This window comes from Urocitellus parryii, chromosome 10 (assembly GCF_045843805.1).
Source record: "Urocitellus parryii isolate mUroPar1 chromosome 10, mUroPar1.hap1, whole genome shotgun sequence".
NCBI lineage: Eukaryota > Metazoa > Chordata > Mammalia > Rodentia > Sciuridae > Urocitellus > Urocitellus parryii.
The window spans coordinates 46,644,060-46,662,962 of NC_135540.1; the positions used below are offsets into that span (position 1 = coordinate 46,644,060).

General features: G+C 36.3%; 1 protein-coding gene across 1 annotated transcript in view; it reads left to right on the forward strand.

Moving 5' to 3' along the window:
* Mttp (microsomal triglyceride transfer protein) overlaps positions 1 to 18,903 on the forward strand; it is a 49,885-nt gene that overhangs the window by 2,209 nt on the left and 28,773 nt on the right. The window contains exons 2-8 of the mRNA XM_026398111.2: positions 4,213 to 4,400; positions 5,640 to 5,783; positions 11,741 to 11,848; positions 13,003 to 13,119; positions 13,396 to 13,535; positions 15,555 to 15,705; positions 17,821 to 17,978. Of these exons, the coding sequence (XP_026253896.1) occupies positions 4,213 to 4,400; positions 5,640 to 5,783; positions 11,741 to 11,848; positions 13,003 to 13,119; positions 13,396 to 13,535; positions 15,555 to 15,705; positions 17,821 to 17,978 (1,006 nt within the window). The remainder of the gene's footprint in view (positions 1 to 4,212; positions 4,401 to 5,639; positions 5,784 to 11,740; positions 11,849 to 13,002; positions 13,120 to 13,395; positions 13,536 to 15,554; positions 15,706 to 17,820; positions 17,979 to 18,903) is intronic.

The window sequence follows — 18,903 nt, forward strand, 5'->3', positions numbered from 1 at the left end:
AGGCTGGCCAATTTACCATCCTTCTGCCTCAGCCTCCTGAGTCTGGGGATTGCAGGTGTGAACCACGGTACCCAGCCTTCTACTTTTTCATAATTATACTTCGTAATGGCGGGTCTGTTCTCAATATTATATTTGGGTGTTCTCTATATAACACTTTTTTACTTTCTGTTTAATTTTGCCACCACCTTTAACCTGAATGGTTCCTTCACTTTCAGTCTTCTCTCAGACTAGCCCTACCCTTACTTTTTGGTCTGTTTACATGAATCATCTTTCTTTTTTCTTTTTTACTACTGACCTTATAGTTCTGTGTTGGATCTTATACTCCATCACCTCCCATTCTTTCCATCATTGCCCGGCTCCTCACACCTCATTTTAGATTACCTCTGCTTTGTCTCCATGCTTAAGCCAATTAGTAGTGCTTTTTATTTTACCTAAGTTTTATGAATGAGTACAGTATTTTAAAATATTTTTTAAGCTTTCCAAACTGAGAGTTTTGTTGCTCTTCAGTCTTTTAAACACTCTAAATGCATTTGAAGGGGCAAATTGAACAGATACTGACTCCTTTTTTGACTCAGCTTAGTTTTACTTTTGGTTTCACTAACATCAGTTCCCAAAAAGGGCCATTGTGCATATTCTGAAGAGCAAGTACCCTAAAAAAGGAAACTAAGTCAATAATATAACATGCCTCTGATTCCCAGTGTTGCCAGACCTCTGAATAACACAACTGAGAAAGAGGCAGGGATCACAGAAAGAATACTAGGGCACACTAATTATTTGAACCATGTTAGGCTTTTGATGCATTAGGCAAAAGAACAACATTTTAGGCCTGTTGAAGGCAGGAGGAAAAAAACCTTTGGGTCAACAGGGCTCTTTTCTTTCCCTGTGCTTTATTCTCTTCAAGTCATAATCAAGAATTGATCTATCGTTCCCTTTTGTGTTCCGTTGAACAGTAAAATAAAAGTAAGAAAAAAAATGAACCGCATAATAGTTGTGAAAGCTTTGAAATTTAAGATAGACTACCTTCCTCCAATTTTTTTTGTAGTTATTTTAATCAGAAGGCTCATTCATGTAGACCACAAACTTTGATTTCAGTTGAATTTGAATATTAAAAGTCTGCAGTATATCTACTTTATTGGGTCACACTTGGGAGTTGGCTTCTGTCAGCTTTCCCATAGTGCTTACCTTTTAAAATTGCTGTGAAGATTAGATGACAAAAACATGTATTTATTTCCTTTATGTCCTATGTGGAATTTATTAGGTGTCATTTAAAAAAAATGTTTAAAATAAATAAATAAATAAAAGAAGCTTCTTATTTTCTCCAGCCAAAATATCTTTCCCGGACTCAAAGCCAGTGTTTGTACCTCCTGCAGAATCCCCAGTTAAAATGTAGAAGAGCAGAGATGGGATGCTGGGGAGATCAACTCCTTCAAGATTTTTCCTGACTCTCTCTGCCTTCTGTATCTCAGACCTCAGATCCCCAACTCGATGTTTGGACAGTTGGACACACTTAGATACCTATTCTTACACCTCCTTTATCCACCTCTTGATTCCTATTAAATTCTTGTCTTCTTTCTTTGAAACTTCATCAGATCATGTAATACCTGAAACCTAAAACTAGGTCACCACTGAAACTGTCTGGCAAGCTTTCTGTCTCAGCTCTGAGTCAACCTCCAAGTGTATGCAGATGTCTTCCCTAGTCTCCCAGACGCCCATAGGGCCCTATCTGACTCATCTCATTTGCTGGGTTGCAGCCCTCAGTAACCTCCAGGCCCGTCCTGCATCACACTGCAGGGATCCTGCTCTAAGCCTCTGCACTTGCTACTTGTGCAGAGGGAATGGGGAGTCCAAGTGGCAGTGGAGCAGGGCAAACTCTTCCCATAGTTCTCCATGTGGATAGCCTAAAGGCTTCACTTTCCCACAGAGGTCTTCCCCCTCAGCATCCCCATTCCCTTCTGGGTTTCAGTTGTTTTCATTCGCCTTTCTAACATAGCATATCAATTGCTCCTGTGCTTATTTTTGCTTTACTACTCATCTTCCCCTCACTTGGATGTAAATCCATGAGGGTAGCAATTTTGTATCCTTGTTAGTTTGTACAGCCCCAGAGTCCAGAAAATTGCCTACCATCCAGCAGGAACTCAGTACACCCTTGTTCAATGAATGAGTGAATTTTCTATCTCACTCCATAGAAATGGAAAATAATTCAATCTAAAGTTTCCAACGTCTATAGTATAAGCAAGAACATGGTCTCTAGGGCTAGATGACTAAGGTTCAAATTATGTCTCCACAGCTAATTACCTGGGGAACTTTGGGTAAATTGTAAAATCTCTGAATTGCTCAGTTTCCACATTTGGAAAATGAGTAATGCTAGTGCTTAACACAGTAGATTTTTATGTCCATACACAAAAACTAGAGACAATATATTTTGACCATTTTTTTTTTCTCCAGGCAATATGTGCTTTAGTGGGTAGTGGAGCCAGAGGAATAGTTCGTTACTGTGTAGATGGTAAGGGCGCTTCAGAGGCTTTCTTAATTTTTTTTTTGGTTTTTGAAAGTAATTTTACTTCCTTTTTCAGCAATCTCAATTTTGATGTAGCTACTCCCCTCTCTTTCCTGCCCCTCCCTCCATACATATAGTTCTTCAGGAAGAAAAGTGATGACTGCCTGTTACAGTTAACTTGGTAATAATGTAACCTCATTAGTCCTAAGGAGAAACATATACTGAATTTTTCTTGATAATCTCTTGAGACCCATTCATAGAAAATACACCCACCCCAAATTATATGACTATAAACTCCAAGTCATCTCTGGAGAAGGCTTACTTGCTCCTTCTTTACATTTCTTGGGGATAAGTTAAATTGAATTGGAAAAGTTCCATATGTCAGTTTCTTGTCCCACAATACTATGTATGTGCACACTCTGTGATATTAACTGGCCCCTGGTGGAGTTAGAGATGTAGCTCACTGGTAAATGGCTTCCTAACATACATTAAGTCCTAGGTTCAGTCCCCAGTACTAAATTCATATAAGTAAATAAAAAATCGCCCCTGGTCAAATTTAAGCCTATGCTAGGACTTTATGTAGTAAAAAAAAATCACTTTATTTAGTTGTAGTCTTAAAATGTACTTTTGTACAGGGCCGGGGTTGTAGCTCAGTGGTAGAGCACTTGCCTTGCCTGCATGAAGCCCTGAGTTCAATCCTCAGCGCCACATAAAAAGAAATAAATAAATAAAGATTTTTTTAAAAGTACCTTTGTACTAAAAGTTTACTAAGTAAATTAATAAAGTACATGGGGGCTTATTTTTTAAAAAGCAAAAATATCCAAATTAAAGAAGTGCCCTTCTAGAACTACTAAAACTACTTTGGCATTCAACTGTTGGCATTAAAAAGATGGAAATTACAAATGGTTCTTATTAATTATAAATAATTTTTAATAAATGTATCAAGTGACTCCTATTAATTAATTGAGCTCATGTTACATAATGCCGCAACCCGGCTGGGCACAGAAACACGAGCCGCTCAACCCGGCTGGGCACAGAAACACAAGCCGCTCAAGCGGGAAACAAAGCTTTATTTAAAAAAGCCGCCAGCGTCCTGTGTGCGCCCTGCTAGCAAGCCGGTGGACCCACGTGTGTCTCCACTGGAAAGGGGGCCCAGACCTCCCCCGGAAGTTCCCTCCTACTATCCTTCCCCAACCAATGGGAACTCTCCGGGAGTCCCGTAATGTGAGTCCCTTAACAGGCCTAGGTGAACAGCAGGAGTCCAATATCCATATGAATGTAAAGCTTAACATAATCATATCATCTCAATGGCTAGCTGGCAGTCACCTAAACCAAAAGTGTCATGTATCATAATACTTTTGCTGTGGTTCCTAGAAACATAATAAGAAACAATGCAATGGCATTTTTTTAAAAAAATGTTCTTTTGTTCAACCAGGTTAATATTTGGATAACCTGATAACTGACAAGAGGTACAAACTAAGGTTTTCTGAAATGGGAATTTGTTTTTTTGGTTGTCTTATTTATATTTTCTAAGCCACTGATCTCACACAGGTGGAGGAGCAGGACCATCTTTGCTTCAGCAGATAAGTATCTTTGTAAGTACTAAGCCCCCAGTGAGTACCAGTGAGCTAGAGGAAGGTATTGGTGTTAAGTCACTCTGTTCCCTGGCCTAACAGCTGTCTTACAGATTGACTTGCATCACTCTCTTTATGCAGGTCACACAACTGGTCTCTCATTAAATAATGACCGGCTGTACAAGCTCACCTACTCCACTGAAGTTTTCCTCAATGGGGGTAAAGGAAAACTCCAAGATGTTGTGGGCTACCGAATCTCTTCCAATGTGGATGTTGTCCTACTGTGGAGGAACCCTGATGGTGATGATGACCAACTGATCCAAATCACAGTGAGCATTTTCTGCTAAAAACAAAACACACACACACACACACACACACATGGATTAGATGTCAATATAGTCTTTTGAGATATATACCATTTGATAGCACTTGTGTTGTGCTCTTCATTACATAACTATGTTATTTGTTATTTTTCTCTAAAATCAGTGCTAGATTCACAGTTTTGAAGTTTTTGCTGATCAAAAGTGATCTTATTTTTCCAAATTGATGAAGCAGGTACTATATGCTTGTGGGCAACTAAAGTATTATGTCCAATTCTGTATATTAATCAGACATTAAACCGGAATCCATTCAAAACATTCTTGGAGTGAGGGAATCTACAGTTCATATCATGTGAAAAACAATTGAGACTACGCTAAGTGAAAAGCAAGATATATTAGGAGATTCTTGATTTAACAAGAGGAATCACCATTGAGGGAGTACAACTGTTTTGCATTCTTCCCAAAGAAAGAACCAAGATCGCCCTTGCACAGCACTATTTGGTCAATGACGATGGTTTAGATTCATATATTGAGAATGAAGTTCAATTGCATGGTCTATGATGACTCCATACTTGCTTTTCCAAAACCTAAAGACAATAGATTTTTTTTTTAAAAAATTAAGTCAGTAATTTTTCTGCATATTAATGTGTAATAGGTACAGGAATCAAGTACTTGAAACAAATAGTTTCTGATGTCATTTACAATAAGGCTTGATGCAACTCATTTACCAAGTGGTCTTTGCTTGGATGTCTCTGGTGGTTGTTGTATTTTTCAAATAGTATCAAAGCATCATCATCTACTTCTCAGAGCCATTTCTCAAAAGAACAATAAACTATTCTGCAAAAAAAAAACATTATATACATCCTTGTTCAGATAGTTTACCTTTAATTTTATATATACAGATATGGTAGAATGGGGCAGGAGTCCTTTCAGACAAATAGTACAGAAAGCAATGTGATCAGGCAGACAGCAATGGCTCAAACAAGCGACAAGAGTGAAACTGGTGTGGAAGAGCTGTAGTCATATCGCCGTTATAGTCTGAGGTCACAGGATTCTTGAGTATTGATATTTTGCCTAATTTGAAAAATCTAATTGTAAAATACCTTCTCCATTCTTGTTAAGTGACAGTGGCAAGGTCCTATACATCATGGATTAAAAAATGACAAGCTTACTTGGTCTATTTGTCATTTTATTTTCCAAGAAACAGACTTCGATGCTTTTCTAACAGGCTTTTATACATGACTCTAGGTAACAGATGTAAAGGTGGAAAATGTGAATCAGCAGAGAGGAGAAAAGAGTATCTTCAAAGGAAAAAATCCACCCAAAATCATAGGAAAGGCAAACCTGGAAGCTCTGCAAAGACCTGTGCTCCTTCACCTAATCCGTGGGAAGGTAAAGGGATTTTGGAGATTCCACATCTTTCTTCTCCAACTTGCTGTTTTTCTTCCCTTTATTTTTGAGGGAATCATGTTGTCACTACTTTTGTAGTAAAAGGAATTATTTCAAGAATAAATTTTTAAAAATTGCAAATGAAATGTTTTCAAAGTAAATCGATGACCTGAATTCTCTTATACCTTTTAGCCAATTTGTTTCCTACTCTTGTGAAAATCTTTACAGTAAAGTATCTATTGATGAGAAGCACTATTAAAAAGTACATTCCTTATTCAATTAGAAAGAGTTGGGATGGTATAATACAGAAAGACATCACAGCATGATTAGATGAATTCAAGAAAGTAGACAAATTAGAATGAAATGATATATCTTAGATAAATGATATTAAATTGTTTCAAGGATATCAATATCTAGCCAAAGTACAAAGTCAAAGCTTTTAAAGGGCATGGAATGTCTAAGGTGTGGTTGATTTTTTTTTAACTGCTTAGAGATTCTTAAAAAACTATAACTTGGAAAAATCATTTAATGGTCAAAATAAAGAACGAATGCTATAATATGCATTTGAAAATCAGCTTGAGATATTCTGCAACAGGTCATTACTTATGGTTTGAACATTGTCTAATTTAAATCGTCATAATATATTTGGAATTGAGAGGCAATTTTTCACAGGTACTGGGGTTTGAACCCCAGGTGCTTTACCACTGAGCTACATTCCCAATCCTTCCTTCCTTCCTTCCTTCCTTCCTTCCTTCCTTCCTTCCTTCCTTCCTTCCTTCCTTCCTTCCTTTCTTTCTTTCTTTCTTTCTTTTTGAGATAGGGTCTCACTAAGTTGCTGAGGCTGACCTCAAACTTGAGATCCTCCTGCCTCAGCCTTCAAAGCATGCCCCACTGCATTACGTTTGTGAGTGTATGTATGGAAGTTACACATATTTCACTGGCATAAACAAAATACATCAGGGAAGAAGAGAACTCAATTTTAGGCACCAAAGTAGAAAAACAGAAAAGGAACACTATAGTTATAATTCTGCATATCTCTATAATTAAACTTTTCAGATTCAAATTAAAGATGAAAACAAATATTTTAAAATAGAAATTTCAGACATCTCTATTGCTAATCAGGATGCACGTTTTTACTTGTATAATGTACTGAAAAGAGACTCACAAGAAGGAATATACATACATATACATATATATATATATGTATATGTATGTATTCGCCTCTCCTATGACCAACTATGAATCCCTGTCTTCAGGAATGCTTCCTCTTCTTCACTTGTCAAGACACTTTCTGCGTGTGGGTTTTGCTCACAGCCCTGTTATTTTGTACAGTTCATGTCCTTCCAGACAGTTGGAAATGACCATCCCTCTTTAGAACACTCTTGGCACTTTGTAGCTCACTAGTGTCCCTTATCACTTTTCTTTCGACCATTTGCATTCATTTCTAGATTGTAACTTAGGTGGAGGAAATGCCCATTCCTCTTTCTGTTCAAGCCCCCTCCTCTACTTCATGTTCTCCCACTCCCTTTCTCTGCAAAGTCCCCAAAACCATTCCCTGTACTGACTGGCGTAGTATTCCATAAAGTCTTACCCAACACCCTCCACAGCCCAGAGCCCCTGAGCTTATTTCTGTATCAAAGAGTATTGCAATTTTCTCTATTTATCTGCAGTCTATGTTCAGAATTGAGTTTCTTATGGGAAAAAAAATGTCTTTATTTTCAACACCTTTCTCATAGGGGGAACTCAATAAATGCTTGTAAAATAAAGGGATAGACAAACAAGGTTATTTGGGGCTAAAATAAGTCAGACTTTGAGAAAGACTTTCCTTATTGTTGATAGAATAGTAGCAAAACCTCACTGAGCACTTCCTGTGTGTCAGGTGCTGACTGAAGACATCACCTGTATTGTTTCTTATCTTGGTGACAGCCCCAGGAAGCAGGTGTAGCTTTATCATCTTGTGATAGACAGGGACCTAAGTTAAGAGAAGTTAAGAATCTTAGCTAAGGCCACACTACTGGTGACTTGGAAGAGAGTCTGTGGTCAAACTTCTAGGTTCTACTATCTTTCAGCTGGAAAGCATTTGTGAAAATGCCTCTTTGTTTGACGTGGTGTAGGCATTATTACATTCTTTACCATATGTGTTCACTTACTTGATTTGCATATGTCTCGACTTGGTTAATAATATGACATACTTTTATTTTCTTCTCTGGGCTTCCAACGTAGCAAGACATTTGAGTCTGTAAAATATTAATTGCATTTATAATCTTAATGACACCCAGTCATTTTATAGCTCCTTCACTTACAGTTGAGTACAAAGTCTTCTGCTACATGCACAAAAGAACTCACTGCCCTCTCTGTTCAAAGGCTGGGATGGAACAGCCACGTCATTATTTCAGTGATGCCAATGTGCCAGTTCTAGAGGAGCTCTGATTTGTCATGATTTACTGTCACCACAGGTTAAAGTACATCATCATATCTCTCAATTATACGATAAAGTACCTGTTCGAAAATACTTGACCCCAGAGACTAAAAAGCCAAAGTGGAATTTTCAGCTATATCATTGTTAGAAAGATCATTACTTTGGGAATTCAGCTTACTGTGAGAGAAATTATGCAAAGACAGGGTAAAAATGCTGAGGTGCAATTTTCTTAGGGAGCATTTTTTACTGAAATTAAGTTTTACTGGAAATTTCTATGATTTCAAGGATGCTCATCAGCATGTATTTTTGTCCTTCCAGAGAGGTCCTCCCTTCTCCCCTTCCCATTTGGAACTCCCTTATTTACATTATAAAAGAAAACTCATCAAAATATTCATATGCATATCTCTCTCTCTCTCTCTCTCTCTCTCTCAAAAAATATTCATATGCATATTCATTGCACATGTTCCTTTTTCCATTGCTGCTCATTTTCCCTACATAAGTGTTTGGGTGCGACTCTGGTTTTGTCTACAAATCATGAAGTAAGTTGGAAATGTGACGGTTATCTGGTTGGGCTGATTAACACTGACGAGAGAAAGAAGCCTCAAGTTGCAGCATAAATTCAATTTTTTTTTTTTTAGCCTGAAATGCTAATCTAATTAACCAGATAATTATCAGCTTTCCTTTCCTGGTTTTGGTTGTCTGTATTGATTAAATTAACCGCATGGCTGCTGAGTTGGCCTCTTATTTTGTGTTGTTTCCAGGCATTAATTTATTCTATGAATCTGGCAGCCTCCCTCTTGGACACACACTGAACCTTCAAAGGAACTGCGACACCTTAAGAGTTTTCAAATTCTCCATCTATTCCTTCATTTGTTTGTTTTCCAAAGTGCCATTTCCTAGATGTGCTGTCTGAGATACATAACTAAGATAAAATGATCAATCACTGTTGGCTGGGATCTTTTCATTTATTTTTGCTATTTGGCCAGGCAATATAATTTTTTTCTTTTGTTTTTAAAGTATATATAATTAAAGGAGTGTGTGCAGATATACATCTCCTTTCTATAGAAAAAATGTGAATGATGCTGGATTCTGAGAAGATGGCCACCCAAATTTGATCAGAAGAGGCACTGCTTCCCTTCCTGACAACCTTCCCAGTCTCCTTCTAGATTTGGTTTCTTTGGGTTAAAGGCTTAGTTTATAACCTGGTTGTGCCTGCTACTGTGCTCTGGAAACTCTGGAGACTGTGGATTTGGATAAAAACCTTGTGCTCTGGGATGTTCAGAACCATCTCAGTACCTAATGAAGTAATCAGCTTTTTGGCCTGGGTATAATAAAACTTAGTTCCTGTTGTGAAATAATGAACTTATTCATTATTTCAGAACTGTAAAGTTCTGTTGTATGATTATTTTTTAAAATAATTTTGACCCTTAGCAAATAGGTATACAAATACTATCTCCACTTTGGATTTCACTGGTCTGCTCTGAAGAGACAGAAGTTAAGCTCCAGAGGTAGTAGTCATACAAAAGGGGGGGGGGGGGAGACTAGTCCCCTTTCCTATTTCTAGGGAAACAATAAAACTAATTGAAAGAATTATTTTTTTTTCTTTGTGTCTCATAGTTTACATTCTTCAAGCTTCTGGGGAAAAACAAGTGAGTCAATAAGAGAAGAGTATTTGATGTTTTGCATAGTAAAAAATTAAATTTGAGAACTGGGTTTCCTAAAATTTCATGTAAAATTTAAATAGTTCTGTAAATAGGCACATTTTGTAATCTGGAAGGAAAATGAAGTGAATAATGATACAGGTATTTTCCCCACTTAATGGGGAAAAAAACAACTATGCTGTCTAAACTATTGAAGTCTCAGGCCAGAATATACCAGCCAGACTCATGTGCACAACACCACTGAGTGAACACTAACTCTCCTGGGTTCAAGCAATCCCATTAAACATCTTAATAGGCATGTTATCTGGAGATATCATACCTCCAGATATTTGCAAAGGAAATGGCATTATCATGGCTAAAGTAAAGAAGACCCAGTTTACTAAAAGAAAAAAGACCCCATTTACAATATAGAACATCAGAAACTCAGCTTGGATTTGAGAAATTGCCAGTGATTTGTTTGAGAACATGATACCATGGATTTTCAGACACTGAGATCATTATTCCAGTTCCTTTTTAACTGGGACAAACAACACTATTCTAACATTTATAGGTTTGTCCAGTGGTCCAGTGTAATGACTAAATTGATTGTCAGATAAAGTGTCTAGTAAATATGTCACTAGGCAGAATATATGTAGGAAATAAAAATAAAGGGTTGAGACTGTTGTTTGGATAATTTAGCCAAATATTCTCTTCTAATGCATGACAGATTTTTATGTAGGATGAATTGTTCAGATTTATATTAATTGAATCATTACATAATTACTGAACTTTCTTTTTTACTTGAAAAGTCATGGTTGTTTTTCAAGATGAATAGGAAGGCATTCTAGATATTTCTGGTAGAAATTCTCAGCTATAATTATCACAAACCTTGGGAATCTTTATAGGGAAAACATATCTAGCCTCTATTTCTAAAACTTGTGAGTCTTTGGAGTCAATACAGGATAAAAAACAACAGGCTGCTTCCCAGAGAATTCTCTCTGTGTATTTATCCTGTTTCTTACACATCGGCTAACTTATCCAAACAATAAAAGACACAGTACCTATCTGTACACGTGGAAAAATGAGAATTCATACCCTATTTGAATCAAATGTATGATATGTCAAGATTATTGTATTGTCTTGAGCAACTAATAAAAAAAAGGAAAAAGAATAAAACAAAGATAAGTTACTTATTATTGCTACCAAATCACGGTCACCTCCTCTCCTCCTCTTTTCCCTATCTTCTAGAAGAAACTCAAAGCAGTACCTGGGGCAGCCTGTAGCAACTCCATCTCAAATCTTCCAACTTTCTGTATCTCCTTTTACCCAAGGTCAACATGAATGCTCTGGAAAAAAACCTCGCCCCTCTGGAATTTTATCCTTGGGCATCTTGGCCATGCCTGGGTCCTTGTCATGACCTTCATAGGCTATTGCTACCTCAGAAGTTTCAAGGGTGACAATTATCATTTTTTTTTCTGAGAATCTTTTTATTTGCTGTTATTTTCAATCCTGGTTAGTTTCATTTCAACAGGGTTGCAGGTAAGGAACGTGGTGATATGTTCAAAGGGACTATACCTAATTTTTCTTTCTTGACCAAGTCTTGTTTTGACAGAAATCCCAGCCTGTACCAGTGCTCTTTTCTCCCCTATGCAGGGCCCATCATATTCAGAACCTTCACTGTGAGCCCCTTAAATTTCACATCTTAAGTGATCTATCTTCTTAGAAGTCTAAATCGCTTCTTTTCACACATACACAAAGAACTCACAGCTTTGTAGTAATAGAGCACTTTCTTCCAGAATTAGTGGAGGTGAGACTATTACCTTTCTGGTCACTTATTTAACTAAATCTGATAAGTGATGCATTTTTGCTTCATATATATTTCTTCTTTTTTTTCTTCATAGGTCAAGGAGTTCTATTCATATCCAAATGAGCCAGTGGCCATAGTAAATCTCAAGAGAGGCTTGGCTAGCCTATTTCAGATGCAGTTAACTTCTGGAAAAACAGATGAGGTACTTAATAAGAGTCAGTGTCTTGTTTGTCAATAGAGTTGCCAAATTTGTTTATAAGTTCTTCTTTAAGAAATTAAGTAGATGAGTTACTATTATGGTATATTGCTCAGGAAAGATGAGTTGGTTGCTCAATTCTCATTTACATATGAAACAATTGTCATTTATCCCAATGTTTTATTACTTAAATACAAGATAAAGGGATTTAGAATCACTTCTAATAAGCAAGGGGACTTAGAATAATTGTTAGATATACAGGAAACTTTGGGGATCATTCCAGTGATCTCCAGACATCGCTGTGTACCACTACCCTATGAGGATTATCCCAGAGACTGTGATCAGTAGAGTAGGGGACCTGAACATCTGTATTTTAACAATCTCCTCAGATAATTAGGATGCACTGTCAGTGTGGGGAACTAATAATTGGCACCAACTTCTCTCATTTTGCAAATAAGGAAACTGAGGTTAATTGGGGAAGTTAAACAGATCCACCAGTATCACACTGAAGTCAGGGCTAGACTCCAACTTTCCTAGTCTGAATTTAACTAGCCCACAAATGGAAGAGAAAATCTGATTGCAGGGCTGGGACAAGGGAATGCTGGCTAGTTTGCTAGAGTTGAGGCAGACTGGGGCTGGCAGATCCCAGGGGAAAGCTCAGAGAAGCTAAACTGAATCTACATTGGGAAACATTTGCCTAAATTCAAATTGATGAATAATGAGTTTAATTAATCCCACAGATTTTTAAGCATACGCAGTAGTCAACAGCTAGTCAAAGTAACACACACACACACACACACACACACACACACACACACAGAGTCTATATACAGCCTTAAAAAAATCAACTCTCCTAGCCACATAATTATCTACTTACTAGAGATTTCAGTTATTGCCAGGCCATTTGTCCAACTCTTATTGGGCATAGAGAGAAATATTCCTGGCTCAATTGAAAGGATGCTGTTAATCTTCAACCAAAGAAGGTGAGAAAGAATCAACATGCTAGAGGAGACTAAATTCTCTATTTTCGTTTTGTCATCCTGAAATAAAAAGCATCCCCCAATTATGTATTAGGGACCTCCATTTTCAAATCACTTCCCACTAGAATTAAAAGATTCTTGCCAAATTCCAAACATTATATTTTTGCTTTTCTTTTTTAGGAAGATGTCTCTGGAAATTGTAAAGTGACTTACCAGGCTCATCAAGATAAAGTGATAAAAATTAAGGCCTTGGATTCATGCAAAATTGAGAGGTCTGCATTTACAACCCAAAATCAGGTAGGATCAAATAATTACATGTTGTACAGATTAATTTTAAATAATAGAAAAATAAGGTATAAATATAATTTGGAAACATTTATATGTTTCAGTTATAGTTTCATATATGTCAAATAAGTAGATTTAGTTAAATATGTTGTAGATATGGGTGATGGGGAAGGGGATAAAAGGGTAGTTCTTTGGAAGAGTGTGGGATAGTTATATATTTGGTTTACTTCAAAGAATAAAAAAGTGTATTTCTTTTTTAAAAAGATATTTATCTTTTTATTTATTTAGGTTTTGGGTGTCAGTTCCAAAGCCACATCTGTCACTACCTATAAGATAGAAGACAGTTTTGTTGTAGCTGTGCTTGCAGAAGAGATACATGCTTTTGGGATGAATTTCCTCCAAACCATCACAGGAACAATAGTGTCAAAGTAAGATAATGCTGAAATTATAATTTCCATTACTGTTTTTTGACATTATACTTGGTTTATAAATGTGTGTGTGTGTGTGTGTGTGTGTGTGTGTGTGTGTGTGTATGGTGTTCCCTTATTTGACTGTGGGTTTCTTGAAAACAGAGATTACATCTTAATCACCTTTATTTTTCACATCATCTGTAATAATACATGGCACAAAGTAAATACCATTTTTAATAGAATTTCATTAGAATTATTTATTGATTTGAATTTAAATTTAAAAAAGACAAACTACTAGTTCATTTTCTAATTTCTCTTGTGTTTTTTAATGTTATAGTTAAAAAAATGGTGGCATTTGCTTTTTATTTCTCTGGGAGTTTTTTTCCTGCCCCCCCTCCCTTTTGTTGTACTGGGCTCAAACCCAGGGTCTTGTACACATTAGGCAAGCAATCTGCTACTGAGCCACACCCCCCAGCATCCTTGAGAGTTTTTAAAGTTATTGTTAAGAAACATAAAAAGTTCCATAGTAAAGAAATGTGACACAATTTTTGATGAGATTTATAGTATGTAAATATTTGAGCTTGTTGGTATGAATTTAAGACCAGTTCTCTGATCAGAATGGTTCTAACAAGATTAAGAACTGAAATTTCAACTCTGTTTGTTTTATTTTGATATTTTAATTCAAAAGGACATTTTCAACAGTAAGTGAATTATATGTTATGCCATTGCTTTTAAAAAATTTCCTTTGAACTGCTCCTAACATCAGAATTAGATGAATGCAAATCAGAGGAGAAGTGTCTCAAACCATAAAGACCTTGAAATTTTATTCAAGTCTCATCTGGAGTTAAATTTTGCATTCTACTTCATGCTCTTTATTGTTTTCATATATTCTTATATAAAATAAATGGTTAAAATTGTTTATCAGGTCTATCCAGTTTCTGTTTCCTTATAATAAACCACCACAAATTCAATGGTATAAAAAGCAATGACCACTGTATTATTCTCTCTCATAATTTTGGGCTTGCCTTGGCCTGGTGTCTGCTAAGCAATGACAGTGACAAGCTAGAGCTAGAATTATTCTAAGGTTGCTCCCTCATGTGTCTGATGCTTGAGCTGAGAAGACTCAATCATCTCTTTATCTCTGGGCATGGCCTATTCAAGTGGCCAGACGTTTTTATCCACAAATTTTTATTGGTGCATTATAGTTGTACATAATGGTGGGATTTATTGTTACATATCTGTATATGCACACAATATAACAATAGAATTCGGCCAGTATCATTCTCCAGTATTTTCCCTTTCCCTCTTCTCCTTCTTCCTACTGCTTCCTTTGCTCTACTCTACTGATCACCCTTCAGTTTTCATGAGATCCCCCGCCCATCCTTCTTTTACTTTTTTCTTTGTAGCTTCCACATGTGAGAGAAAAAATACTGACTTCTTATGTGACAACTCAAGACTCCAGAGGCCTATGTGCTGATGGTGTGCCAGATGAAAGCTGAAGTCCCTTTTATGGCCGAGCTTTAGAAGTCACACTATGTCACTTTACTGTTCTCTCTTAGTTGGGGCACCCTTATCCCATTTCAAGAAAGGAGATGATGGCAGAGAGACTAAGTTCTGGAAGATAATTTTAGATGAAAATATTGTTAAGTCCATTTTTGGAAAATAAGCCTTCCTAACTGTCTTTGTTAATAAGTGACGCATGGTTGTATTCAAGTATCATTTTCAGAAAGCTGGTCTAAATTCAAGCAGGCTGACATCTCACATCTGGTTCTGCATGCTGGAGGAGAATTTTTCTCTCCTCTATTTTCTTGTCATAATATTTTGAAAGTTGACAAACTTTTGAATCATTGAACAAAATCACTGCTTTATAAAGACTTCATAATTATCTTGAGGTTTCAGTTATCCCCTGGAGATACCCAAGTTTGAACTTTTACAACCTGAATAACCTGTGTATTTTGTTTTTCAAAAGAATGACAATTTGTATTGTTCACTCAGAAGAATGCTTATAAAGTGCAATTTCTCTTTGGCATTATGCAGGCAGAAATTAGAGCTGAGGACAACGGAAGCAGGCCCAAGACTGAAACCTGGAAAGCAGGTTGCAGCAGTAATTAAAGCAGTTGATTCAAAATACACAGCTATCCCTATTGTGGGGCAGGTCTTCCAGAGCGAATGTAAAAGATGCCCTTCTGTAAGTATGAAAAAATTGAGGGCTAATAGTGGCTTAAGATTCTATTTTCCTTTTCTCTCCATTGGAAGCATCAGCTAATTTTATGAAGAAAGTTTCTAAAGAACTACCAGCCACCACAAAGTGAGGGTGATGTAGCCTGAACGACACAATCCTGAGATGATGCGTGATATAACAATAATGAAGAAATAATTACTACTTGCTTAACAAAATATGTTATGACTTAAAGACAGCTTTTTGAAAATCAAACCTGGAATTTAGGTTATGGGAGGAAAGACTTAATGAAGCTGGGGGAAATAAATGTTCTCAAGAACACAGGCAAGTGTTTGAATTTTGTAAGGGCAGAATTGTATATAGGTTTTTTCAGATGTAAGGTACTTTATTGATCCTAATGTTCTAAGTATTGTTGTTCAGGATTAAGGAGGATTCCAAATTCTCTGCCTGAATTAGGGTACGTGTCTCTACCATACTTCAGTGTCTTCTATGACTACAGCCACAAAGGGGATATTCTTTCTCAAAGGCAAACTATAGATCATCTTGTAAGATTTTCAGTGTAACAAAGAGAAACTTCATTGACTGCATGAATCAGTTGTGCTTTATGGTCACAGAAATGACTTTAAGGTTCTGTGTTTCCTAATATTCAACTACTTGTCTGGAGAAAACCTTGGCTGCAAGTTCTATGTGTAGCTATTATACAGAGCTCCTTCCTCAAACATTACTGATATTCAGAAAAATGAAGTCATCAGAAAATAATACCACAATTTGTTTAAAGGACAACAGTCTGATACCTGATTAGTTTATAAAATTTATGGATTAGAGGAAAATTGAAACATTTTGAAACATGACATTATAATTTTCAAACTCTATTTCTTCTTTTATTTGTTTTCCTTCCACAGCCATTTAATTTTCCAATGTCTTATGAGATAAAAATTATTTAAGGGAATGACTAAAGAAAGGAATCATATTTTCTTATGTTGTGAACTATTAGTCCCCCACCACAGTTATTAAACATTATGAGCTGTTTAAGATTATTTATTGCAGAAAGTGTTTATGTTATTGAGGACTTTGCTTTTCCAACTTCAGTATAATGTTACTACAGCAACTTTGTAAAGAAAAAAATCTAAATTCATGTAGATGTGCTCTTTGGCTTCAGAAACAACCTCGTAAATATGAAGTTAAATATCGCTAGAATTTTGCATTGGAATATCCTTTCGGATGAGATAGCTAAAAGAGATTTGCAAAAGAGAAAAATAAGTGTCTGTTGCTTACAAGAATGGATGAATAATTTAAAAACCAGGAGAATGGTGATTATCACAGAGTTAGAAATTTAGAGGTCACTGATGCAATTTAACATATTCTGTACAGCTAGGTGAAAAGTAGACAAGTACAATAAATAAGTTCTTTAGTTTTTCTCCAAGCCAGAAAATGTCATCAATTAGAATTATTTACTATTTAAATATGTCATCAATTAGAATTATGTTTTAAAACCAAAGTAGAATAATTGCAGTGTGTGTGTGAGAGAGAACTGCCTTTATGTATATACTACTCTACTAAACATAGATATAAGTTCAGATCTCAGTAACAGTAAAACATTAAATTTCATACAAACAGTACTATAAAAAGAGTATGGAACCAAACTATTGAAAAAAGTGCCATCCAGTGAGGGGCAAATGAATCAGAAACCTGTTACAATACTTCAGCAGTTCTGATTTTTTTTCCTTACAAAATATCTTGCTGTTAATTAAAATTCTGCACAATTTCACTAGGGTAGTCAAAGTCTGGTCTCTGATATAATTCCCTTAGTATAGCCATGGGATGACCATATGCCCTGGCACAAGTGATTTATTTCCCAAGGTCCTTCAAATTTATTACTAATAGACAAAAATGATCCTCCTAAGAGGAATGGCACTCAGGGTTAGCATGCCTCTCAATTTGCCTCTGGCCTTCAGGAGTGGTGTGATATGGGCAGGGAGACAAGAACCATACTGAGCAAAGATACAAAAAGCGTCTTCTGCTTGTCAGATACAAGTAAAATTTCATTTCTGGGGAGAACAGCCTTTGTAAATGTAGATGCTCAGAACTAGGAGCAGGACATGAGCCTGTGGCTATGTTTTATAGCTGTCAGAACACTGGCAGTCCATCAGGAAACACCTGGAGCCTGACAACCTCTCCAATACTGAAGCTGTCAGAAACTTCCTGGCCTTTGTTCAGCACCTCAGGACTGCAAAGAGAGAAGACATCCTCCAAATTCTGAAGACTGAAAAGAAAGAAGTCCTGTAAGTTCCCCAAACTTACAGTGGGTTGCTCTGTCAGGAAAACTCTGCTGAGTTATCATTTTTATCAAGCAAGAAAGACTCCTTCTAAATCAATTACCCCACCTCCAAATCAATTATTCTGTTGTTCTACATTTTTATCCAACAATTATATATGCCATAATGTAATGACTTAATGGTCACTGGACCAAAAATCCAAGAACGAATTTTAAGAGTGACTCAAGATGCACATATTTTAAATTAGAGTTAGATGGGCGCATAAGAGAGGTAAAGCCAGGGCTTCATCAGGACACCCTGGCACACGGGTGCCTTGCTGTTTTTGCAATTGTGTTCTCAAGCTATTAATTTATGTTTGAAAAGATTTCAGAGTTGACTGAAACAAACAAGAATGGTATGACTTTTCCATTGAACATGTGATTTCATTAACGATCTAACTGATGTCTCATTTTATACAGAAAATTGAGAACTGTCGTAAGTAACCAAAAGAATCTAGAGAAAAGAAATTCACACATTTTGCAATATTTGGTGAAAGAGTGATTCATTAACATGTGTAAAAAAGAAAGTAGACTCTATTAACATAATCAAAAATGGAAATTGGCCAAGTTACTTACACACACACACACACACACACACACACACACACACGGCAGCCGCCGCCCCCACAGCAGCTGTCAGAGTTCAAAGGACTCAAACCATCAAGAAGAGAATTCTGTTTTTGATCTGAAAAGTCTGTTTATTCTTGATCATATTTATTATTTACTTCCCTTGAGGATATTAAAAAATAGAAAAAATATCAATTTGATGAACCACCCCTTTTATATATTACTGGTATAGAGAAGAATTTGAGCTTAATTTATAATATTATTTATATAATTTTAATTTTACAAATGTTCAAATTATTCTTGACTTAGGTTAATATAGTAAAATG